General features: G+C 42.5%; 1 protein-coding gene across 5 annotated transcripts in view; it reads left to right on the top strand.

The window, feature by feature from the left end:
* Nucleotides 1-26,152, top strand: part of LOC113009298 (filamin-C-like) — a 64,445-nt gene extending 38,293 nt beyond the window's left edge. For 2 of the 5 annotated variants that reach the window (XM_026147514.1, XM_026147512.1), the window contains 26 exons: nt 791-953; nt 1,054-1,214; nt 1,326-1,493; nt 1,736-1,859; nt 1,939-2,095; nt 4,040-4,229; nt 4,315-4,338; nt 5,494-5,741; nt 6,769-6,861; nt 7,770-7,869; nt 13,177-13,317; nt 13,477-13,605; nt 13,795-13,968; nt 16,084-16,245; nt 17,899-18,102; nt 18,189-18,341; nt 18,605-18,727; nt 18,863-19,120; nt 20,140-20,409; nt 20,745-20,882; nt 22,350-22,465; nt 23,087-23,219; nt 23,606-23,782; nt 23,863-24,081; nt 24,469-24,675; nt 24,765-26,152. In XM_026147514.1, the coding sequence (XP_026003299.1) occupies nt 791-953; nt 1,054-1,214; nt 1,326-1,493; nt 1,736-1,859; nt 1,939-2,095; nt 4,040-4,229; nt 4,315-4,338; nt 5,494-5,741; nt 6,769-6,861; nt 7,770-7,869; nt 13,177-13,317; nt 13,477-13,605; nt 13,795-13,968; nt 16,084-16,245; nt 17,899-18,102; nt 18,189-18,341; nt 18,605-18,727; nt 18,863-19,120; nt 20,140-20,409; nt 20,745-20,882; nt 22,350-22,465; nt 23,087-23,219; nt 23,606-23,782; nt 23,863-24,081; nt 24,469-24,675; nt 24,765-24,952 (4,220 nt within the window). In that variant the 3' untranslated portion in view covers nt 24,953-26,152. The remainder of the gene's footprint in view (nt 1-790; nt 954-1,053; nt 1,215-1,325; nt 1,494-1,735; nt 1,860-1,938; nt 2,096-4,039; nt 4,230-4,314; nt 4,339-5,493; nt 5,742-6,768; nt 6,862-7,769; nt 7,870-13,176; nt 13,318-13,476; nt 13,606-13,794; nt 13,969-16,083; nt 16,246-17,898; nt 18,103-18,188; nt 18,342-18,604; nt 18,728-18,862; nt 19,121-20,139; nt 20,410-20,744; nt 20,883-22,349; nt 22,466-23,086; nt 23,220-23,605; nt 23,783-23,862; nt 24,082-24,468; nt 24,676-24,764) is intronic. The other 3 variants (XM_026147515.1, XM_026147513.1, XM_026147516.1) reach the window with 2 other exon arrangements.
* The last annotated feature ends 338 nt before the right edge of the window (nt 26,153-26,490 follow it).

Raw genomic sequence — 26,490 nt, 5'->3', positions numbered from 1 at the left:
ACTGCAACACCTCCTAATTGTGAAATAAAATTCCATTTGGCTTTCATAAGGCTTGTTTTCCCTCGCCAGCCATGAAGGACTGTTGGCTGAACTGCGGTCAGTCTGTGTACAGAGGGGTTAGCAGCAATCAACATCCAGGGCATAATTACCATTCCAGAGCAAATATATCTGATTTAATATTTAAGTGCCTGAAGCTCAGACAAATATCTGCTGCTCAAAGCTTAACCCTGCATGTGCTACTGTTATAGTCAGTTATAGTAATGTACTGAACATCAGTTACAATGATTGGATTCTGGTCCTTTAACCTCTCAGTGAGGAGCGGGTTTGGACCAAGGGTATTTATAGCTGCAGTCTGTCGGCGCTCAGCAGATGGTTTTCCACTGATAGTGAAGTGTGACGTGTTAGAGTCCATTGCATTGTGGGAAAGAAATACTCAGTCAGACTGGAATTTTAATGGAAGGTGATTCTTTGTCTGGTTTACTCCCACTCTGCCTGAGAGGTTGCTGGTTAAAAACTGAACCGTGGGGTAAAAAAATGAGTGACCATTAAATGTTTGGGTTACTTTGAAACAACACACTCAACAGCTGAAGACGGATAAATAAATAAATGTGTAAAGCATTTAATTTGTATTTCTTCGTATACAAGTTTAAGAGAACAAACAAATTACAGAGCAATGAGGAGGTTACTCAGTGACATCTACACACCGGATCACTGCAGAATGGTTTCACCCACATTATCTTGACTCTATCCATTAAAATACTCACTTTTACTGGACTCTTGTTTGCTGAAGGTTTACATCTGATTGAAGTTCTTTTGGATGACATCTCGGTGCCAAAGAGTCCGTTCAGGGTGTCCGTGAGCGAGGGTTGTGATCCCAGTCGAGTCCGAGCCTACGGTCCAGGTTTGGAGGAAGGACTGGTGAACAAACCAAACCGATTCACTGTTGAGACCAGGTATCGTCACTCTGTTTTTAAATCCAGAATAGATTTTGTAGCATCCATAGATCTCTGTTTAAACATCCTAAACTTCCTTTTTGTTTCATGCGTGCCTCAGAGGTGCTGGCACTGGGGGACTTGGCCTGGCCATTGAGGGTCCATCAGAGGCAAAAATGTCATGTAAGGACAACAAAGATGGCAGCTGCAGTGTGGAGTATATCCCCTTCACACCTGGAGAATATGACGTCAATATCACCTTTGGAGGCTTACCGATCCCAGGTGAAGGACACTTAACCCTGTAGGGTGTGGTTTGGATATAACTGACTCTGCGCTTTTCTAAGGTAAAGATATCTGCAATCAAGAGCGTCTATTACGTCACTTGTCTTTCAGGGAGTCCATTCCGGGTCCCAGTGCGAGAGCTGGTTGATCCCAGTATGGTGAGGTGTTCAGGTCCTGGCCTTGGAAGTGGAGTCCGGGCTCATGTTCCTCAGACTTTTACTGTAGACAGCAGCAAGGCAGGGGTGGCTCCCCTGTCAGTTCAGCTATATGGACCAACAGGTAAGATTACAAAGACTTATTAACCTCATAACATTGCCCAGGCCATTGGTAACCAGGAAAGCTGTTCCAAAAAAGCTGCACCTGCCTTACCTTATACCCGTGGGACTTCCAGTCAGACCAACTCATTATCAAGCTGGAGTTAAATCTTTCTTTAGTAGTATTGTCATGAAACTCTCCCATTAGCTTTAATCACCTGATATCACCTCATTGTGGCCTTGCCCTGTGCTCTGGTTTGTCTTCAGGTGTAGCTGAGCCACTCAACATCACAGATAATGGTGATGGCACTCACACGGTCAACTATACTCCTGCCAACGATGGCCCATATACGGTGTGCGTAAAGTATGCCGACCAGGAAGTGCCCCGGAGGTTGGTATTGAAGAGAAGTGTGTACAAGACAGTTCTGGTCCTTCAGGTTCAGATTTAACCTTTCTAACTGTCTCTTCAGTCCTTTTAAAATCAAGACGTTACCGGCTCATGATGCTAGCAAAGTTCGAGCCAGTGGTCCCGGTCTGAATGCATCTGGGGTTCCAGCCAGCTTGCCAGTGGAGTTCACCATTGATGCCAGAGATGCTGGAGAAGGACTGCTCACCGTCCAGATTCTGGTGAGTCTCCTGTCCTGAAATCATCATTGTGCTGCCCAGTCAGTGTTTGGCAGGGAGGTGTCTGTCGTGTCTTGTTGCTCTTCTGTGACCTGTTTCTGACTCACCCCGATTCAAACGCAGACCGGCGGGCTTGTTGCTGTCACTGCAGGGTCCAGACGGCTGCAGTCGCGAGGCTTCATTGTTTGTGGAAGACTGGGGCAGGAGGGTGTGGGAGACTCACATAGTAAAGAAAACCATCCCCTTCAGTATTCTTAGGAGAGGCTCTGTAAGCCCTGCACTCTCTCCCTTCACCTCCTTCCCCCTTTACCTGTCTCTTGTCCCCCCGCCCAACCCACCTGTTCTCCCCCGCTGACTGCCTCCTCATTGTGTAGCCTTTGGCTGTTTTCACCGCTCTTATATTCTGCATAAGATCTAAAGTGTGAATATTCCTGTGACGCTAATAACATCCATGAAACTAATAATGAGTTTCATGGATGTTATTAAAAACGGAGACTCAAAGAAAGAATAGCTGCACGTGGTTAAGCTCTTATAATCAACTCCTTAATATGGAATCTTATCTGTTAGTTACACTTAAATGGAAATCTTATAATGGAAGAACTGTAAGGATAAAATAAGAGTGAGAGAACAAATTTCAGCCCTTTCCCTTAGCAGTTCACATCTGACCTGGCAGATGGTAGGATGTTAGGTAAATGCTCTTAGTTAAAGCCTTTTAAATGAAGCTCATAGTTTCCTGTGTTAGAGTCCAAGTACTTGAAATATCACTTTCAATGTTCATCAAATCAACAACAGATTCAAAAAGATTATCTGGTGGAACGTTAGAAGCAAATTTTCATTGGCAGCACTTTGCTTGGCTTCCACCCCTCTGTGGTCTGCACGTGCACTGACTCCATTCAGTTTGTTTAACGAGTTAACAGACATATTTGATTTTGAGTTGTTAACTAACCAGAGTTTTTGGTAAACCTGCTTCCATTCAATGATCCATCCATCCACTTGTCTGACCTGTCATTGCTGCAGTGAATAGTTAGATCCTGTGAGAACACTTGTGGACGTGACAAGCCCACTGCTCTCAAACCATCAGCGGCCATCAGGTCTACGATAGTGTTCATAATGTGGTAGCTGTTAATCTTTCTGATACACACTTTAGTTTTTCACATGGATATAAGCTGTAGATGCCTGCTTCCACACACCAGGGGGCGCTGCTGCACAGGGAGGTTAAATCAGATTTTTTTTATTTTTTTTTATTTTTTTTACACCTGTTTTTACATTCAACTGCTCATCACTGACACAGTGAAAAGTTTTAGATCCAGAAGTCTGAATTTCATGTTGGTTGTTTGATCTCTAACATATTTGTTTATCCAGAAAATCTGTTTTGTCCTCTTCTTCTGTGCAAGATACAGAAACCGGGTATTACCAATACTGCAATGAGAAGTATATTCTACTTTGTACAAAAGCAGGGGCAGGATGAGCAGTGCCAGAGCCCTACAGAATGACCTGCAGCAGGCTACTGGTGTGAATGTCTCCGACCAAACAATCCACTGATTGCATTTATGTATCACAAAGATTCCTAAAAATCATCAAAAGAAGTTGGAAATTATCATTAGAGACCAAAACAGTTTCTGTATCAGGTTGTAAAGATGTTTATTTCTAATGTAAGGTTTTAACTGATGCACTGCTGAAGCCTCTGCTGGACATCAGAGGAACTGCAGGTTTGTAGCTTCCACCCAGCAGTTCAGTTTGTTTGTGTCCACACATGAAGAAATGAGCCTCAGTCTGGTGACCAAGAAGATCTCTGATCTCCGTAAAATAAAATTAATTTGACTTCATATTACTTTTCCCTTTTCTTACTATCGATGGCAGATGGTAGGAGACCAGTGATGGGCAATGGGACCTATTTATGTTTTCTGTACCCCAAACATGACTAACTTCTTGTCTGTACGCTTCCAGGATCCAGAGGGAAAACCCAAGAAGGCAACCATTCGAGACAACAGAGATGGGACTTACACAGTGTCCTACGTGCCGGACATGGCGGGCCGCTACACCATCACCATCAAATACGGAGGAGATGAGATCCCGTACTCACCTTACCGGATCCACGCCCTGCCCACCGGAGACGCCAGCAAGTGTCTGGTCACAGGTTAGGCTCCACCCATCAGCACTGAAACTTAAACTTTATCATTGGAAGCTTAGCAGCATCACTGATTGTAGTTGTTTTCCTACAGTGTCGATTGGAGGACACGGACTCGGTGAGTGGCCTCAACTTTCTTAGACTCACTGAACGCCAACAGATAAACAGCATTACAGTTTTGCATAAAAAAGCAGCTGCTTAACTAACCAACCAGCAACTACACATATATACTGAACGGTGGATATTTAAAATGGACACTGATTCATTGAGTTTAATGTTTTCTCAAATTTTGGTTCTGCATTGTGACTGGAATCCAGCTCTGTGTGTGTGTGTGTGTGTGTGTGGGGGGGGGGGGGGGGGGGGGGTAGTTTGCTTTAAAAGGTAGGATACCATTCCTAGTAGTAAAGGTCACCTCAGAAGTTATTATTATTATTATTATTAATAATAAGAATATAAAATTAGCTGGAAGCTGTTATATATGGAAGGAACTGAATAAAATAAGATGCTAAATATACAGTGATTTCTGTTCTCAGAGGCCAGAAGATGGGCTGGGAGTTTCTCTGAGCTTTCAGAATGAGTGATGGGAAATGTCATTCGCTAAGCAATGGCTAAACTAAATCCCAGTACGCGCTGGGAACTGGACATCTGTCAGTGCAGCTTGAAGCTACTTAAAGATGTTTTGGTGTGTAGGGTGGAGAATTAAAAATGCTTGGAGGTCACTGGATAAACTCCAGTGGACTCCAGATGAGACCGAAACTATCTGTGGCATTTCTGCACTCATTTCCTGTCATCTATATTTGACATATGTGTAACTACCCACAATTACTGTCACTGTATTTGTCCAGTCAGTCTGTCTGGAAAACAGAAGGAAATCCAAGATTTATTATAAGTATGTTTTGCACTTTAAACCCACCCAAACAAATTCAAACACACTCAGTGCAAACTGAAATAAATGACAAAGACTTTAATTTATTGTTTTATTTAAGGGTTTCTATTGTGCAATAAACATATTGATAATAAACACAATAGAGATTAACAACCCACTCTAACAGCTCATTGAGCAGCACTCACTCTGAGGCTGGGTACACCACCGTTATCAGAACCTTTTTCTTATAATCACTGCTCACGATCACTCTTAAAGCTTCCCCTAATCAACTCAGCATCAATCTAAACATTTAACCTCCCTGGTATTAGTGTGTGCTTTCTTTCATTAACATTAATCACTTCAGAAATCACTGCTTTGACTCTGTTGGTTCCACAAATGTCTTGTCAGGTTCAGGAATTGGACCAACCATCCAGATCGGAGAGGAAACAGTCATCACCGTGGATGCAAAGGCTGCAGGGAAAGGTAAAGTCACCTGTAAGGTGTCAACGCCGGACGGAGCGGAGTTGGATGTGGATGTAGTGGAGAACGCAGATGGGACGTTTGATATTTATTACACGGCTCCAGAGCCAGGGAAGTACGTCATCACCATCCGCTTCGGAGGGGAACACATTCCTAACAGCCCCTTCCATGTCGTGGTGAGTCACCACCCTGAAAACACCATGATTTGGGCTTAGCTGATTTCAGTTTGGGACTGAGTTGGAGTCAAGTGGTCAGGTTAGCTTTGTTTTGCTTTGACTTTCTGGCCTGTTATTGTTGGTTTTATGGGGATGGATTTGGGATAGTTTAGGTTGAGGTTAGTTTAGGTTGGGTTAGGATTTTTTTTTTTCTTGGTTCAGAGTGGTTTTGTTTGGGATTTGTTGGCATGAGTTTGGTTTGGCTTTGGTCTGGTTTTTGTTTAGGGTTACATAGTTAGGTTTGATTTGGGATGGTTTGAACTGGTTTGGGGCAGTTTGGTGTTTGTTGGGGTTGGTTTTGGGATAGTTTAAGTTGGGGTTTTTGGATTGGGTTTTGTTTGGTTTGAAGGTCAGTCCTTCCAAGGCTTCTTCATGTAAATACCAAAGTAGTTTTACGCCTCCAACTATCTCAACCCATCTGAATCTATCAGATTTGGAGCCACTGGAGATCGATTAGCTAATGGCTCATTTATTTAACACTCTGTATAACTGCATGTCTTTCACAACTGATCTTGGGATTTTTTTTTTCATGAATATTAGTTGTCACTATGAAAAAACAAATATTTAAATTATTTAGTTGACCCCCAAACAAAACAAACTCTTTGAATAAAACTGTGAAACTGTGAATTCTTCACAGCATTGACACGATGGAGAAATCTCCAGTTTAAGGAAAATAAATGTATTATTATTTATTATTTTGTTCATCTTTTTGTTTTCTTTTATTTTTGTGGCTGTTTTTGTATTTTTTTGTATCTTATGTATGTATTTGTTTTATGTCTCATTTTTGATTTGATTTTAAGTTGCAGTCTATTTTATCCTTAATTTTTCTTTGACTATTTGTTTTATTTTTGTTTATTTATTGTATTGTTCCATATTTTAATTATGTTTCAGATTTATTTCCTGAAACTGTGGAAAATTGCTGCGCTTTTCGGTGTGTTTGTTTCTGGTTTGCTTGTGTTTGTAATGGCTGCACCTTGTTCCTCGTCAGGCAAGTGATACCATCCCAATAATAGAGGAACCATGTGACAAGCTTCAGTTACAGCAGCCCTACTCTCCCTATGCGGCCTTCTCCCCTCAATGGGTATCATCATTACCTCCACACCTGCTGTTTATCTGCCGCTGCGTCTCCTCTTCATAAAAACTGTCATCTGTTCCTCGCTTTGCCCTCCATCACTGCAGCGTTTCCTGTCCCACAGTCGATACCGACCCACATTCACTTATTGATTGATCTCTGGCTCAGCATGAGGCTGCATGTTTAATCTGCATGATCATCATCTCCTGCTGGGAGGGCAGCTGGGGGCTACTCTTATTAACACTACCCTCTGATTTTTACCCTCTGACTGGCTGATATCAGAGACAATTCAGCATGTCAACTTTTCTTCAACATCTGGAGAGCAGCTGATCCAGATGTTCTGACAATGTGATGATTTTAGAGAAATAGTTTCAAGAGAGATTTGATCTGTTTTGTATTATTTCAGAGAATTGTGTATTTTCTTAAAATTATAATTAATTTTATTTTTATACTTTTGTAATTTTTTCATATTATTTTTAGTATGACATTATTTTAAATTTTAAATTTTGTTTTATTGCTTTACTCTATTTTTCATTAAATGTATTTAATTATAATTTTTTGGTAATTTTATGGTTTCGTTATAGTTTTCAGAGCCGTTGTCTCTATTTCATTTTGCTTCTTTATATCAAAATGCTTAGATAGGTTAATATTTCTTATATTAACCTATATAATATTATTTTCTTATTATCTCAGAGACTGTGCAGCAGTCATTTGTTCCAGTTCAGTTCTGATCGTTAGAAGCTCCCTTCCTTTCCCCGCTCTTAAACCAGTGTTACCTAAACTGGACCAGTCAGATGTCTCTGTCAGCCTCTCTGCAGCCCTGCTGTGCTTCCTTTGCCTCTCCCCTCTCTCTGGATGAAATCCCAGAGTTCCTAGTATGATGCCACTAACGCCCCTCCCCTCTTGCTCTGGTTCAGGCTACCGATGATCCCGTCAGCCCTGTGGATGGGCTGGAGCCGATGCTGCGTCCCTTCAGTCTGGTCATTCCCTTTACGGTGCAGAAAGGAGAGATCACAGGTAGGGCATCTTTATTTCTAATGGTAGTGTTTATGCAGTTTGTGTTAATTTTGTTTTGTTTTGTGGGCATTTTAGCCATTATTGGACAGAGGCGGTGTAGACCAGGGGTCAGCAACCTTTAACACCCAAAGAGCCATTAGGACGCGATTTCCACGCAAAAGAAAACACTGGGAGCCGCAAATACTTTTTGACATCTAAAATGAAGATTACACTGTATATATTGTTTTTTACCTTTATGCTTTGTGTGAACAACTAAGGTCTATTGCTTGTGAAATCCATGAAGTGCTACAGAGAAAATTACATTTCAATTTCAAAATTACAATTACATTTAGCAAACAAAAACTGTTGTGAGCCGCCACCCTTATATCGCCTTTGGGCTTTTGGAGCCTTGACCTGACTTTTAAAAAGTAATTGGAAAAAAAGTACTATGCTGCTAAAAAAAAATGAAAACTAGATATTTGCAAAATTCTGCCTAAATATGTATTTTACCTGGTTAATGTGTGTGGCGGGGCGTGGTCTGCAGCGCCGCTGCAGGGGAGGCGGACGCACCTGAGCGGCACCCGCAATCACGCCTCGCCGCCTTAACGTCTGTGCTATCTATGCTGTTGTGTTGGTGTGTGTCGGGCTGTGAACTGAAAAGCTACAGCCGGCTGTATGCGTACAGCAACCGTGTGTGAAAAGTGGTAGATGCTGAAAAGCATGTTCATGGAAACATCGTTGGTCTGCCGTGGTATGTTTACAATGGAACTTCTGCTCCTGAACCTCTGCGCACTGTTACGTTATTTGAGGTTATGGATGTTATTTGACTGGAGGCATAACTCACAGACACAAGAGACGCGCCATTACTCCAATGAGTGTCCTTTATTATTTTTCATCCCCCCCTACAACAACAACCCAGCAGAAACGTTCCTACCACTTAACATTTACCTGATACTACATCCCCCCTACTAAATAGGATGTGATGCTGGAATACAACCAAGAAAACAGATTAGACCCGCACGCTTTAAAGTATACTATTACTATGTCCTTGTGCTTTATCTGGTAACAGCTTGTTTACTGAACTCGCTTGGTTTCAAACCAGACTACTCAGAATGTCCAAAAATAAACTCTCAAAGTATACAACTCTGAACACTAAGCATAAGTGCACATTTCTGAACTATTCAGTGCAGCTACAAACAACATGTTTAAACAGTGCAACCATTTGCTTTATTTCTCATTGTCTCTATGAGGGATGGGGTAGACTACCCAGCCCTCAGCCTGAGTGTGGGGATTATTCTGCCCCATTGCTCACTCAGTTCCAAGCCCTATGAGCAAACATAGTCTTTTAGGTATGCTGGAGGCCTCCTAGACCTGGGTTGGATTTGGCTCCCAGCTTCAGGAGTCTGCTGGCTGGCCCCCTGTGAGATAGTGTCTGGAACCGACACAATCTGTGCAGCTGGAACAGAGTTCTCAGGTGAAGCCTCTGGTGGATCGCCAGAAATCTCCGGTGCCCCAGGTGTCCATGTAAGATGGTAACGGTTTCTTCTCAGCGTGCCCTTTGCTGTCTCGATGATGTAGGACCTCGGTGAGCCTGCCATGGACACGACTGTCCCTCTAGTATCCATGTCTGAGACCCACACTTTGTCTCCAGGATTGAGCTGTAGCATATCATGTGCTCTGTGTCTGCGGTTGTAGTTTTGTCTTTGTTTTTGTCTGTACGATTGTTCTATAGCTTTGAGCTTGTCTGTGTCCGTACCTCTTGGATTTAGCTGTGATGGGATGACAGGAATAGTTGTCCTTATCCTTCTACCCATGAGAAGCTCTGTTGGGCTGTAGCCATTTGCCAATGGAGTGGCCCGGTATGCCATAAGGGCGAGATAGGGATCGCCAGACTTTTTAAGAAGACTTTTGATGGTCCTGACTGCCCTCTCGGCCTCCCCATTGCTCTGAGGGAAGTGGGGACTGGATGTCTCATGGCTAAAACCCCATTCTTGTGCAAATCTTTTGAAGGAATCAGACGAGAACTGAGGTCCATTATCAGAGCGAACCCGCTCTGGTATGCCATGACGTGCAAAGATTGATTTACAGTGCTCGATCACTGCCTCTGATGTTGTAGATGTCAGTTTGGCAACTTCGAAGAATCTGGAAAAGTAATCCACAATGACCAGGTACTGTTTATTCTCTATCTGGAACAGATCAGTTCCAACCATGGCCCACGGTCTTTGTGGGAACTCGGTAGGTAGCATGATTTCTTTGTGGTTAGTCCGCTCACGGCAGCAAGTGTCACAGGTCCCAATCACTTTTATCAGCTCACTGCTCAGGCCTGGCCACCAAACAGATTGTTTAGCTCTCTCTCTGCATTTCGTTATTCCTAGGTGTCTCTCATGTAGTTTAGACAGAATGTCTGCTCTGAGTGATGTGGGAATCACTATTCTGCTCCCATAAAGAAGCAAACCATTGTGGACTGTGAGGTCACCTGAAAATGGCAGATAAGGCTGGAAAACCCTTTCGATGGAGTACTTATCTGGCCATCCTTCCACACAGAACTTCTTCAGCTGGCTTAGAATGCTGTCATTGTCCTGATGTGTCTGGATTTCTCTGAGTCGTGGCTCTGTGGCTGGCAGGCTTGCTATGACGGACTCCACATACAAGTTGATTTCTTCCTCCGGCAAACCTTCAGTTGTGTCACATACAGGAGCTCTGGACAGTACATCTGCTGTTGCAATGTAGCTGCCATCACCAGTGTGTGTGTGAGTGGGTGGATGACTGGATGTGTAAAGTGCTTTGGGGTCCTTAGGGACGAGTAAAGCGCTATATAAATACAGGCCATTTACCATTTACCAGGAACATGAGATATGGTATAAGAGAACCTCATCAATCGCATGCGTAGACGTTGTATACGAGGTGGAAGCTCGTCCAGGCCCTTGGAGCCAAGCAACGAGACCAGAGGTTTGTGGTCTGTTTCAATGTGGAATGTTTTCCCAATTAGGAACTCTGCAAACCTCTCACAGGCCCATGTTGAAGCGAGGGCCTCCTTCTCAATTTGAGCATATCGCGCTGAGAGCTTTTGAAGCGTATGCTACTGGTTTCCACCCTAGATCGGCGTGCCGCTGGAGAAGCACTGCTCCCAAGCCATACGAAGATGAATCAGCTGATACGCACGTTTCAGCATTTGGATCATACAGAGCGAGCCCTGGGGGTGTTGTCAGTTCTTTTTTGATGCCGTCGAAAGCCTGCTGCTGCTGTGGCCCCCATGACCACAGGTTGGACTTCTTCAGTAGATCTCTTAGGGGGCGCGTTTTTTCCGCCATGTGAGGAAGAAACTTTCCTAGGTGATTCACCATGCCCAGGAAGCGTCTCACCTCACTTATGTTGCTGGGCTCATCCATGGAACTCACGGCATGCACCTTGTCAGGATCTGCGCTAACCCCCGATGCCTCAATGACCTGCCCCAGGAACTTTATCCTGTTCTTGGAGAACTCACACTTGTCGTTCAATGTTACTCCAGCCTCCTGCAGTCGAACCAGTGCTTTTCGAAGTCTCTCATCATGCTCTGCTTGTGACGTCCCCCAGATGAGCACATCATCCATCTGGCAGAGGACTCCTTCTAAGCCCTCAAGAATGCGTGCCATCCGTTTCTGGAAGTGTTCTGGGGCTGATGAGATTCCAAAGCACAGACGATTGTAACAATACCGACCAAAAGGTGTAATAAAGGTCGTGAGCAAAGAAGAGTCCCTGGATAAGGGAATCTGCCAAAATCCTGCATTGGCATCCAGCTTTGAAAACACTTTTGCTCCTGCAAGCTGTCCTAGTGTGTGTTCTACTGAAGGGAGTGGATGCTTCTCTCTCATGACATATTTGTTTAGTTCAGTGAGATCGCTGCATATTCTCACTATGCCTGTGCGCTTAGGAACCACCACCATAGGCGCGCACCAATCAGTGGGCTCCTCCACCTTGGAAATGACACCCTGCTGCTCCATCCTGTTCAGCTCTTCTTTAACCTTTGGTAAGAGTGGAAGGGAGATTCGCCTAGGGGTCGAGAGGGAAAACGGCTGTGCCTCTGGTTTCAGAACAATATTGTACTCCCCCTCCATTTTGCCTAAGCCACTGAAAAGCTTGGGGAATTCTTGTTTGACAGCGTCAATAGAGTCTAAGCTAATATGATTCACTCTAGCAACCAGCTGTAGTGCCACTGCAGCATGCCCGCTCAGCAGCGGTGTGCATAAACCCTGTACGACATAAATGTCTTCTTTGGTTTTGTGGTTGTTCTTGCTGAGAGTGGCTGTGAACATGCCTTTAACCTTCAGACGTGTTCCTCCTCCTCCATTGTTGCGAGTGCGGACGCCAAGGGGCTGCCAGACATTTATACAGCCGTATTTCACACATGACTATGAAAGGCGGAAGAGGAAGTAGTTCCTCTGAATGTAGACAATCCGAATGTTATAGTTTCTTCCCACTGTGTTCCTGTTAATGATAAACTACAAATTTACTCTAAATTACTAAAATATCGATATTTTAATGTGAGAATCGATTCTAGAACATAAATGATTGGTATCGGAGGAATCGATATTTCAGGATCGATCCGCACATCACTAATAAGAAGTCACTTTCATCTTTACGCAGGACTGTAAGCTATCATCTGTGAGGCGTGAGCAGTGTTTGTTTTTAGCATAGTTCACGGTGGAGAATAGCTGTTGACATAATGTGGATCCAAAGATCCATAATTTGCCTACCTGGGGTTGAAAGTCTCGATAAATGCAAGGTGTTTCGGCGGGTATGCCGGCTTCAGTGAGTGTGACGCTTATTTTCAGCCATGAAAAATATAATATAATTTTATATTTCAATATCACAATACTCTTCCAATTTAGGACTAAAAGTTAAAAAGAACATAAATAAACATAAATAAAATGCACTTCAGCAAAATATTTAAAAAACATATATATATATTTTCCCAAACCACGCAGAGCCGCACTATAAGGACTAAAGAGCTGCAGGTTGCCGACCCCTGGTGTAGACAGACAGGAAAGCGGGTCAGACTTGAATCTGCTCTCTTCTGTGTGGCCATGCCGCACATGGTCGCCTGCTCATGCTCAGTTGGCACCCCAGTAAATGCTGTTTCTTAGCTTTGACATATCATTCCTAACCAGGTGACTTTGCATCAAAGGATGCACTTGAAGCATTACTAGAGGCTGATAACTTGCATAGTATTTGAATCTAATTTAAAAACTCTAATGAAATTTAACCTTTTGGTTATTGTGATTAGAATGGTTTCAGTCTAAACATGAAATTAGTCAGAATAACTGAACTTGTGTGTGTTTTATCCTCCAGGTGAAGTCCGCATGCCTTCTGGCCGAACGGCCCGACCTCACATCACCGACAACAAGGACGGGACAGTTACTGTGAAGTACTCGCCAACTGAACGAGGCCTCCATGAGATGGACATCAAATACGATGGCAACCACATCCCAGGTGATCCCTCCTCAGTGAATATGTGTTCTGTTTCTGAGGCGCACATTCTTTCGTCTTCAGCAGTGTTATCAGCAGACAGACTGACTTTCAACCTTTAATGTGAAAATCATTAAACATCACATTAACACACAGGTTCTCTGTGTGCTCTCTCTGTTACAGGAAGTCCACTCCAGTTCTATGTTGATGCTATTAACAGTGGTCATGTGACAGCATACGGTCCCGGCCTGAGCCACGGCACCATGAACCGACCAGCTACTTTCACTATAGTTACAGAAGATGCTGGAGAAGGTATCCCACATATGTACATTAGTAGATATAAGAGCTGTTTAAAGCCTGAGCCCAGTTCTTCTCGGGCACGTAGACGGTGTTTATGACTGTATCTTTTATCTGAAATATGAAATGTGTATTTAATCAGAAGAAGACACCATGTGAAACTGAAGATAAGAAAGGCAGTAAGTGTTCCCACTCTTTCTACAGGAGGTTTGTCTCTGGCAGTTGAAGGTCCATCCAAAGCAGAGATCAGCTGTAAAGACAACAAGGACGGGACATGCACAGTGTCCTACCTGCCCACCGCACCTGGAGACTACAACATCATCGTCAAGTTTGATGACAAACACATCCCTGGCAGCCCCTTCACTGCCAAGATTACTGGTAAAAAATTCTCTCTCCTCGGGAAAGTCGGGCTTTTGTCCAGACAGCTCAGTTTTAAGCAACACTTTTTAAATGATTGTTCATCAAAAAGCAGCTGCAGCACCTATGACGTTGTACATTTTTATGATTTTAACAAAAGATGTAATTTGAATTTAATGTGTAATTTTTCAGAACTACCTCCAAGAATGTAGAAAATCTTCTTTTAAGAAAACTAACATGCTTAGCTTGAATATCTTCACAATCAATACCTTTCAGTACCTTCAAAACACATTAATTATGAAGCACGTGCAGAAAAAGATAGATATTAACTGTGTACTTGGTCACATGTGGATTGCCTTTAGTTGATTTCTATCTCTGTACGCAGACAACACTCTGCTCTATCTTCCTGTGGGACACCAAATATACAAAACCCTTTCCAATCAAAGCAGATATAAATGATCAGATTTTTTTTCAGCTAAATTCAGAAAATAAATTATCCAGCATTTTTATCTTCAGTTATTCAGTCATTTAGTCCTGTAAAAGGTTTCACTTTAACTCTAACAGCTTTAAAGTGTTCTGGAAAGTTTCTTTGTTTTGTCAAACCATGACGTGGCATGTGTTCTTCTTTTGGTTGTCTAACTTCTTGTAATTATCCTTCCTTGTCATTATAATATTTCCTAATTACATTATTTAACCTCCTGACCTTCACTGGCTCATTGTTAACCTGTCTATGTCACGATCTGGGGGGCAGATCATCAGGAGATGCAGGATGTGGACCCAAACGCAAGCACTGACAACGGCGTAGCTGTGAGAAAGTTTATTAATAATGAAAGGGGAAAATACAAACCAAAGCAGGGTATCGCAGGGAACTACGCTAACAAAACCTAAACTGGGAAGAGCTACGAAATAATAATACAAGAAATAAAAACCTGTGACTACAAACCTGAAAACATGGAGAGACACCTGGAGAAATACAGACACGCAGACGAACCAGTAACTAACAGAGGGAAACACAAGGCTTAAATAGACAGACGGATAACGAGGGAATGAGACACAGGAGAACACAGCTGGGAGTAATCAGACATGACCAAGGGGAAGCAAAACTCAATACATTGACATAGGACGCAGACTTTCAAAGTAAAACAAGAAACATAACAGACACGGACTTAACTAGGTGAGACAGCAACCATGGAACACAGAAACCAAAAGACTAGAAAAGATAAACAATGACAAAATCAAAGTTCAATATACAGAAACAAAACACTGGGTCACAGACCCAGGACAGTGACAGTCTCGGTTTTTAATTGTTCCTCCAAGTCTTGGCCATCAAAGAAAAGAAAAAGTATCTATATATGAATTACATCTATATTTACACATAGATTATTCCTGTCTTTCTTCTTTTTTGTGTGGTACGTGTATACAAGTGCTGAGGCAAAGTGGGGGTAATGATGAATATCATGAATCAGTAGAGTGCTGAGCATAGGGTAGGGATTAATCAGCGTGTACATACTTCTTCCTGCTCCATTTTGGACTTGATGATTAAGTGGTTTATTTCATGTCACTGAGATTTTCTTTATTTATTGTATTTTTTTGTGTGCATATGTGTGTGTATGCAGGCATCAGTGTATATGTGTATGTTTGTATATGGTTTTTGTTTTATGTCAGACATAAAAGCTCATCATCATCATAATCAAAAGATTAAAAGATTTTCTGCTTAGGTGGTCCAAACTCTGGCATCGAGCTGTGAATGTTGATTTAGTCTGCATTTGGAGAGCACATTCCCCTGCCGAGACACCCCCCTCACCTTTTAAAGTTCCCAAGCTCCTTCTCATCATGCTCCACCTTTCAGTGTAGTTTTTTTAAAATTAGTCATGATAGTTGTTCAGTAAGCAGCACCTGTTACCCACGGTACGTCCATCACATGGCCAATCATTAGCTTAATTTCTGTTTTCAAATTGATGCCAGTTTAGTTTGTTTTAGTTTGTTTATGTCATTGCACGTTGTTTCATTTGTGTCGGTGCTGGCTTGTCTGTGGGTGCTGTAACCTGCATTAAAAGCTGCAGTATGAGTAAAGTTTGGCTGATTGAACTAAGCTGGTTTTCACTATTACTTTGTCGTCTCACATTTGATCTCCAGGTGACGACTCTATGAGAACATCCCAGCTTAACGTTGGCACGGCAACAGATGTTTCCTTAAAAATTATGGAGACGGACCTGAGCAGCCTGACCGCGACGATCAGAGCTCCGTCAGGAAACGAGGAGCCCTGCCTGCTGAAGAGGCTGCCCAACAGACATATCGGTCAGTTTCTATGCTTCAATGCTTCTCAGTCACCCTTTGGCAAAACGTGGACCAAAACCAAACAACATAGAATCTTTATTATTATCCAGATTTCATCAAATATTTGGTTTTCTAAATATTACATTCTTCAAATTATTACCCAGTCAACAAAGCTAGCTGTCCATCACTAATTCATCGGTGATAAAATTACCTTATTGTCCCTAAATAATAATGTCTTTATTAGGACTTGAAAGGGAAAACCTTCAGGTGCTGAAGGTCTGAAGCAGGCCAGATCTGAGACTATTGTTCATGTTTTTGGAGGTGACACAGGTGTGAGGATCAGAATATCGTCACAGTCAGCAGACAAGGCTGGACTGGGACAAAAAATCGGCCCGGGCATTTTGACTAGAGACCGGCCCACCAGGATAAATGTGACGTCATTCAGGGGTAAAACCGCAAAGGATTCTGGGAACTTGTGGCAAGAGGTACTAGCGCACGCAGGCTTTCAATTGAACTCAGTTACACAGCGATAAAAAGAAACCCAAAAAATGGCAAGAAGCTGTTGTATTATTAACTGCAATAGCCGGTCGCATGACAGCCACGGGAAGCCGACGGGTAAAGAGATCTTTTTTTTTTTATCGGATTACGTCGTTGAAGAGAAATTTTTAAGCCATGTTTCCGAAGTAAGAGCCGACGGATGGTCTGGATATACCAAATATAACGTCTCAGAACACTTCAGCTCACATGTTAGTCTGCTCCAAGCATTCCCACAAAGGTCAGAGTTTTGTAGTAGTTAATACGTCATTTTTCTCACTCCTTTGATTTTTTTCCTCGTATCTTTTCTTTGTCTTTTCGTCGAGTCTGTCTTTGTACGGACCGGCATTGTTCTCCTTTTGTACATTCCTTTTTTGTGCGGCAAAGAAAAAACAGGAAGGTATTGGAACCGGAGAATGAACGTTTAGCGGTGCTGCAAATGCTTGCATTTGATGCGGTACTTGGATTGTTTTGCCACGAGTTCCCGGCATGCAATGCGCGAAAATCACGTGATTGCTAAACAAGGGGGCGGGTGAATCCGACCTCCTCGGCTGTAATTGGTCCAGCCCAGAGTCGATCATGACCAATTGGCCAATCCAACACCTTTCATTATATATACCCTTCCTAAAAAAAAAAATCCATCGGCCCATAAAAACAAAAAATCGCCAGCGGCCCACCGGGCAAATGCCCGGTATACCCGATGGCCAGTCCAGCTATGTCAGCAGACACTCAGTTTTTACATTTTTCTGGGTTGAATACTAGCTTAGTGTTGGCTGTGCAGATGTTAGAAAAGAGGTGAATTTGTGTTATCAGCATATGATGCAGTTGTGTCTATCCTGGATGCAGTTTGCACTTTACCATCGCGTTCTCGTCCTTTTGTGCAATAAAAATAAAAGTCCACATCCACACTGGAAACTGCCCAACTATTTTCCTCCTCTGACACACAAACTGAAATCAGCAGATTGTAGCGTGCAAAAACCGATAAGTGGGACAGATAGGTAGGCAGACGATTCAAAAGAACTGAACTACTCGGATCTCAATTCCCATTCCTACACGGACGTGTGATTTTCTACAGTAAAAAGAATTCGCACAGCTGTACAAGAGACTCCACGTTTCTGATGACATGTCTCTTTCCTGCAGGAATATCCTTCACACCAAAGGAAGTTGGTGAACACGTGGTCAGTGTGAAGAAGAACGGGAAACATGTGACCAATAGTCCATTTAAGATCATGGTGGGTCAGTCGGAGATCGGAGATGCCAGCAAGGTGAAGGTTTACGGTCAGGGGCTGGTGGAGGGACACGTGTTCGAGGTGGCCGAGTTCATTGTGGACACAAGGAATGCAGGCGAGGATTCAACCTTCATCCACACAATCAGAGCGCTGAAGCTCAGGATTTCAGATTCTAACCCTCAATGTCTGTGTTTGTGGCAGGTTATGGAGGTCTGGGTCTGTCCATCGAGGGTCCCAGTAAGGTGGACATCAACTGTGAGGACGTGGAGGACGGGACATGTAAGGTCACCTACTGTCCCACAGAACCAGGAAACTACATCATCAACATCAAGTTCGCCGACCAGCATGTGCCAGGTACGAAAAATTATTCCAAGTTTGATTTGAGGCAAATTAGTTTGTAGAAAGAGAACGTACCACTGCAGATGGTATAAAAGATGAATGCAGATGCCTGAAGTAGTTCTTCACAAGTACAAAACATTTTCCTGTAACTACCATAAAGAGTTAGATAGATCATTGGTTCAGATCTGATGAGCTAGGTGTTGATCTGATGCTCTGGACAAAGCATGAGGGTCTAAGAGTTTCGGCTTTCAGTTGTGATGTGATGTTTGTGTGAACAGGAAGTCCGTTCACGGTGAAGGTGTTTGGTGAAGGTCGGATGAAAGAGAGCATCACCCGGAAACGTCAGGCACCCTCCATTGCCACCGTGGGCAGCACGTGTGACCTCAACCTCAAAATACCAGGTGAGCTGTGATATCTGCCTCCTCCTCATCCTCCTCCTGTCGGCTCCTGCCCTCCCTGCTTCCTTCTCTTCACCTCCTCGTCTTTGTCCACTATTTCCTCCTCCTCCTCCTTCCTGCTTCTCCTCTGGGTCGCAGGAAACTGGTTTCAGATGGTTTCGGCTCAGGACCGTTTGACCCGGACGTTCACCCGCAGCAGCCACACCTACACCCGGACCGAGCGGACGGAGATCAGCAAAACCCGAGCCGGAGAGACCAAGAGGGAGGTGCGGGTGGAGGAGAGCACGCAGGTCGGAGGCGATCCCTTTAGAGACGTATTTGGAGATTTTCTAGGGCGAGAGAGTCTTAGTGGCTTCAGCGGGATGCCGACCGGCAGCCGACAGCCGCTGCAGAACGGTGTGTGTGTGTGTGTGTGTGTGTGTGTGTGTGTGTGTGTGTGTGTGTGTGTGTGTGTGTGTGTGTGTGTGTGTGGTAAGTGAGAGTGGCTGATTTAACAGAGTGTTGTGCTGTAATGGCCTCCCATGCTAACCCTCTAACCTGCTCTGATTCTTCCAGCTCTCTCACTTCTCTTTGTCTGCATTCTGCTGTCAAAATGTCTGGATTAAGGTAGTATTGTTATTCAGTCTGGCCTGATGTGGGCACTGTGCCTAATCTCAGATACAGCAATAAAGAAATGTGTTGGGTTTATAGTTGCAGTAGAAGGAAGGAGCTGCTTACAGGTTCAGCAGTCATATCATTGGTCAGATAAAAAATAAAAATTAAAAAAACCTTAAAAAGGCTCCAACAATACAAATACAGCCCAGAAGTCCAGTTCAGAGACTTCTGGGCCATGTTTGTACTGTTGGAGCCTCTAGTGGACTTTTGAGGAAAAGCAGGTTTTTTTTATAGGTTAATGGTTGCTGTTGTTTTTGTTGACTGAGACGTGGAAGAACTGATTTCTGTTCATCTTTAAGACTATTTTAAAGCAGAAAGACAAAGACAAACATCCATTAAGCATATTAGTAATACGCACTCTCAAGGAAACATTTTAAATTTGTAAAATTATTAAAAGATTGCAGTTCAAGTATTTACAGTATCATCACTATTTCTTATCAAATTCTTCATAAAAATGTATTTTCACTTAAATGTTACTATTGAATGAGATGATTTGTTCAAACTGAACTAACAATTGAAAAAAGAAAAGAGGACCTTGGATTGATTTCTGAGGAGCTCCACACCTAATTTTAGCTACTAAAAATTACAAAATAAACATGCTATAGACCAAAAACCTACAAAATCTAAATCCGTGACATATTAACCAGTGCATGATGCAAGATTTTTTTTTTTTTTTTGGTGCATGCTATGTAAAAACTGACTATGAAACATTTGCTGGATGAATCATCTGATCCTCAGTAACATTCTCCTAATCCTGTCAGGTGAGGCAGCTAACCAGGAGATGACGGCTCAGGTGACGAGTCCTGGAGGAAAGACAGAGGACGCAGAGATCATTAAAGGAGAGGAGAGCACCTACAGCGTCCGCTTCATCCCTCAGGAGATGGGACCTCACACTGTCAACGTCAAATACCGGGGCCAGCACGTCCCTGGGAGCCCCTTCCAGTTCACTGTGGGGCCCCTGGGAGAGGGAGGGGCCCACAAGGTCAGAGCAGGAGGCACTGGACTGGACCGCGGAGTGGCAGGAATCCCAGGTGGGCTGTAGGATTTACATTTGTTCCTTATCTCTTCTTCTGTCCTTATGAACCGGTTTCTTTTTGCTTCTTCTGTAACAACTTTGATTTCATTTGAATCTTTGGATGAAGAAGCATGCTGACATGCTCCTACATGTCAGCAAGGTTTGGTCACAGGAAACAAAACATCCATCTGTGATGTGTCAAATGAACTCTTGAAACACCCATGTTCCTAATTTTGTTTCACTGATGATATGTCTGCTATTTCAGTTCAATTTGAAAAATTTTCTTTACAAAAAGCTCCTCTAGTGGCCACCATAGGAACTGCAGCTCTCACAGTTTGTGTTGTTTTGCAGCGGAGTTCAGTATCTGGACCAGAGAGGCTGGTGCTGGAGGTCTCTCTATTGCTGTAGAAGGACCCAGCAAGGCTGAGATAACATTTGAAGACAGGAAAGATGGATCCTGTGGAGTTATTTACGTAGTGCAGGAACCTGGTAAGTCTCAAGAGATATTTGGCTTAAGCCTCTCAGATTTATTTCAGCCAATGAAAGAAGCCTAACCTTTTTCTGTGAGATGTTATCATTTTAATTTTAATACTTTTAATACTCTCTGATAGTTTTAATACTCTCTGACAGATTATTGTGGTGTTTATTTGTTTTTTGTTTTGTTTTTATTCCTCTGATTAATTGTATCACTCTTGTCTTGCTGTTATGGTGAAAAATTCCTTATTTGTGTGAAAATTTGACAATAAACATCATTAGGATTCTGTATCTGATGGTAAAGGGTTTGATCTGCATACAAACTTATATTCCACAAGGTTTCTACCTACATAGCAACAAAGGCACAAGCCTGGAATCACTACTTGAATTTTATCATTTCAAATATTCGCCCAGGACCAGTTTAGTTCAAATCCATCCATGTCACAGTATAATTATTGTAATTGTAAAAGTGTAAGCGTGCTCTGCCTCTGGAACGATATATAAAAATAAATTAAGAAAAAAACAGATTAAAGTTAGAACTCATGGTAAATGGGCAACTTTTGAAAAACAAACTTGCAGATTAACAGAAATAAAATTAGAACTTAAAAACAGTATAAGGCTACGTTCACACTGCAGGCGAAAGCGCATCAAATCCGACTTTTTTTTTTTGACCCTATGCGACCCATACCCAATCATGGTATGACAGTGTGAACGGCACAAATCCGATCTGGGTCACTTTCGTATGTGGTACTGAATCCGATATATATCCGATGTTTCAGAAAGCGACTGCTGTTTGAACGGTCAAGTCGCATTAAATCCGTCTTTTACGTCACTGACACAAGACAGACGCCAATTATCAGCGCCGGAGAAGCGCCCGATAAGACATCGCGAACGCTTCCTGGCCATCCAGTGAAACTGTTGGGAAGACGACGTTGGAGAAACGTGAACATTTTATTTATACTGTATAATCTGCAGATTCTGACAGAAATCTGCAGCTATCCTTTGAAGCACCGCTCCTCTAAAACAGCAATAATGATAATTATTAAGTTATTTACATTATTATGTAAATAACAAAATAATTTAAAGCAAAAATTGGGAAACGTGAAGTCCGAAGTCTTTATATTAAGGGCTATCAGTCAAACAATACTGTTTGCTCTGGGTCTAAACAGAGCGCGTTGTGTATGACGTCTTCTTTTGCGCATGCGGGCCGCTTTGAGCGTTCACACTAGAACGCGTTTGCTGTCGCATTTTATTTGTAGTGTGAACGAGCAGACAAAAAAAATCGGATTTGATCAAAAAATCGGAATTGAGCATCAAGACCTGCAGTGTGAACGTAGCCTAAATGTTTTTGAAGTTCCTTGTTATAATGTTATATTGTTTTTGTTGTTTTTTTATCATTGGATCTGCAAATTGTTGTGATCGTTAAAGTATTAAAGGAGAAAGTGCATATCCTTCCAACAATAATATATTTCTTTTGTTCAGGTGATTATGAGGTCTCCATCAAATTCAATGATGAACATATCCCAGACTCCCCCTTTACCGTCCCCATCGCCTCGCTGTCAGATGACGCTCGCCGCCTCACCATCACCAGCCTGCAGGTGAGGAAAGATCTAAATCTACCAGCTGAACTTACAGAAATGAAACCCTTTGAGAATTATATTTACTGTGGACAGATTTATTTTTAGAGTCTCAATAACTGTGCTGTGTTGAGGATTGTATTTGTGTTCATAGGTGTGTATATTTATCTCTGAATATTTAATCGCTGCCCTCTTTCTTTGTATGCAACACATTTATTCTTGAGATATAACAAATGTGTGTACAAGTAGGGAAAAAAAACAAAGTCACAATATGTTAAATTGTGAAATTAAAAAAAAAATTATGCTGGTAACATTAACAGAAAAAAGGCTATGGAGGAGCTCACAAAAAAAGACAGAAATAAAACTAAACTGACAAATTTCTATTTTAAAAATAAAAAAACTAAATAGTTTTGATTAAACAATTTATAATTAAAGCCAAATCTTTAAAACATAGGCATAAATATAAAAACAGGCACTACAAACTTTATTAATCAGACCACCAAAGAAATCTTGTAAAAACACTTAAATGAGTATCTGCAGTACTGAGGAAGCATATTCCATTTGTTTAAAATAACCGAGAACTGCTTGTTGAACACTTTTAATCTCCATGGTCCAAAGCACTGAATCCCTTTTCTTTACCAGGAGATGGGTCTGAAGGTGGGTCAGGAGGCCTCCTTTGCAGTGCAGCTCAATGGAGCAAGAGGGCTAATTGATGCCAAGATCCACACGCCATCAGGAGCCACCGAAGAGTGTTACATCACTGAGCTGGACAGCGGTAAGACCCCATTATAGCTGTTAGTGAAGTGATCTTTAGGACTTTTGAGTACAATTAAAAACCAAACATGGATCCACCACGATTTCCTAACCCAGTCAAAATTACATTTGGAGTTCCACAAGGTTCAAGTCTGGGCCCACGACCTTTTAGTTTTTCAGGTTCAGATCACTTATTTGCTATAAATACAAGACTGTTATTTACTGCTTAACTATTAATTTTAATTTGTAATTTTTCAGAGTGTTTGGAAGTTTAAATCTTTCTTGTATTTAATCTTCATATTAAATACAGGATTATAGAGTCATTCGTATAAGAAACCTCTTTCTCAAAGTCTGTATTTACGGTGGTTATAGAACTGTTTGTAAATCAATGATTTCCTGTTTCTACAGATCAGCATGCTATCAGGTTCATCCCAAAGGAGAATGGAGTTCATTCTATAGACGTTCGTTTTAATGGCAGCCATGTCCCCGGCAGTCCCTTCAAGATCAGAGTAGGAGAACCAGGTCAGGTCGGAGATCCAGGAATGGTGTCTGCGTTTGGGTCAGGTCTGGAGGGAGGAACCACAGGTATATACAAAAAACAAAGTCTTTAACTTTGAAGCCATTTGATGAAGGAGAGTTTTAATGAGCGTTCTCACTTTATTTAGGCATGGCATCAGAGTTTATTGTCAATACTTGTAACGCCGGCTCAGGAGCACTGTCCGTGACAATTGATGGCCCATCAAAGGTTAAGATGGATTGTCAGGAGTCTCCTGAGGGGTATAAGGTTTCCTACACACCTATGGCTCCTGGAAGCTACCTGATCTCCATCAAGTATGGAGGACCCCAGCACATTGTAGGCAGCCCCTTCAAGGCCAAAGTATCAGGTGGGTCAATGACCATTGACCTTTTACTGAGGTCAGTCCGTGAGTTTTCCTGATACTCACGGGTATAGTTTCCTGGGGTTTCCTTGGAAATGAGGATGAAAGTGATTCGGTCTTGTTGTGTACAGTCTGCATGCTGCCTTCAGGCGTAGTGATTCCTGGAAATAAAGCATGATTCATCACTTTCCACTGATTCCTCCAGAGATAAAGAGCACATTCAGTTCTAAATAAAGCTTGTTTGGAACCAATTGTTTTTATGCACTTGTAGGACACCAAGCTCTACATAGCTGGTGATACTGACCATATGACTCCTTTTCCTCCTTTTCAGTAAACCTGAAGGGATGTCCACATACTGTTGGAGAAAGCTGACTCTAACTCTTCTTCTTCCAGGACCTCGTCTGTCAGGTGGCCACAGTTTGCATGAGACGTCGTCTGTTCTTGTGGAGACCGTCAGCAAGTCAGTAGCGATGGGCAGCCCTTTTGCCTCTCTGCCTAAATTTTCCTCAGATGCCAGTAAAGTCATCTCCAGAGGTGCCGGCCTTTCAAAGGCCTTCATTGGTCAGAAGAACACCTTCACAGTCGACTGCAGTAAAGCAGGTGACCATTTCGTCCCTCCTGTCTTTCGTGAAAGTCAAATCTGAGATTTTTCTTCACCACTCACGATATTTCCGTTTTTTTCCTTGCAGGCACAAACATGTTGATGGTCGGTGTCCACGGGCCGAAGACACCCTGCGAGGAAGTGTACGTCAAACACATGGGCAACAGGATGTACAATGTCACGTATACTGTTAAAGAGCAGGGCAGCTACATCCTCATTGTGAAGTGGGGAGACGAGAACGTCCCCGGCAGTCCGTTTCATGTCACAGTCCCTTAAAACTGAACTCTTCACTGTCCAAGACTGGATTAAAATGTGATCTGCATTATCTGGACTAGTTTATTTTCTTGATGACAGATTTTCTGTTAGTATTTCTGAAGATATGCAGCACTCAGAGGTCCAGAGGTGTCTGAGGTCACCATGAAGGGGAGACTGCATACATTTCCATCTTTTTTTGTGTGTCCACTTCTCTGAACTTTTTCATCACACCTCATATTTAGTGAAAAATTCAAGCTGCAAGTTGCTCTTTTGCTCCCACAAACCAAACAATTCAGAAGTTAGCTTAAACAGAAGAAACAGTTTTAACGTCAGTGAGGGGGGAAAAGTGCTTCCGAGTCCTTTATTTCTTATCTCCATCTGTAAAAACAGGAAACTATAAACTTTCTCTAAGAATCCTTATTTCTTACTGATGCTCATCCGATAACCACGAACACTTCAGACCCTTGGACTGTCTGCACTCCAGCCATGGTGACTATCGTCCAAAAATCTGATTGGTCAGTAGATGGTGAACGCTTACCTGCAACAAAACCTGGAGCAACTTTGGTCTGTAGCATCAGTTACCATGGTGACATACCACCTTTATAACCCTGAAAAGACAGAATTAAACCCAAAGTTAGCTTGATAACTACAGATCCCTAAAAGCATTCATGTTTTCTCATGGATGAGTTTAATGTCTTTCGAAGATATTCTGAGTGAAAAATGGTGTTTAGTTAGCCTCAGCAGGCAAAGTCTCCCCTTCCTCAGCATTCAGTTTCAGGTGAGCGAGAGACTATCTTCCCTCCATGTTGAATCAGATGCACTCAGCAGGTCTCTGTATGTCAGGGTTTGTGCCAGATCGCTCATGTGGCGTAGGCCCAGTTGTGGGATGTGGAATGATCAAGATGAGCTGGGCTGTGACGTTAACAAACTCTTCTGTTTTTATTTATCCTGCAGCATTTTTCTCTCCTTTGATTTTCTTTGACAGAAAATGGTCTTACTGTTGAGAGAAGCAGGTGATGATGGATTTTTTTTTTTTTTTTAAACCACAGGAAGGAAGTGAAGTGGCGTTTCCTTTGTGAATGTTGGAAAAACAGTAGCAGATATTAGAGTGACATTTTATAGTGATTTTATATGTATGAGTGAAGCAAAGTTTAAGTGTTTGATATGTTAACCTTCTGTATTGCGACACTGTGCAGGCATAATAAAAGTTTATCTGTGAAATCTCTCATCTCATTTTCATGATGGAGAACAATCTACTGTGCTTTTCCTCTTTCCTGTGTTGTACAATAGACTGCTGTCTGATCTCATTTTCATAAACTCTTGGTATATAATGTCATGCAGAGGGTGTATTCTATTATGATCGTGTCAGACAGAAGTCCGCCCACCTGCTGTTCAAACCTTCTGATTGTGAGGGGTAGCCAACCAGAACAAAAGTTGTCCTCCTGGGGGAGGAGTGAAACAGCTTGTTTCGGACAGAAAGACAGATACAGGCCCATTATCTGAGACTCGGGTTACAGCTCCTTCAAATGGAAGCAGATGAAAAGAAATTCATAAAAAAA

This window comes from Astatotilapia calliptera, chromosome 17, assembly GCF_900246225.1.
Source record: "Astatotilapia calliptera chromosome 17, fAstCal1.2, whole genome shotgun sequence".
Taxonomy (NCBI): domain Eukaryota; kingdom Metazoa; phylum Chordata; class Actinopteri; order Cichliformes; family Cichlidae; genus Astatotilapia; species Astatotilapia calliptera.
This window is presented reverse-complemented; position numbering and strand designations above follow the sequence as displayed.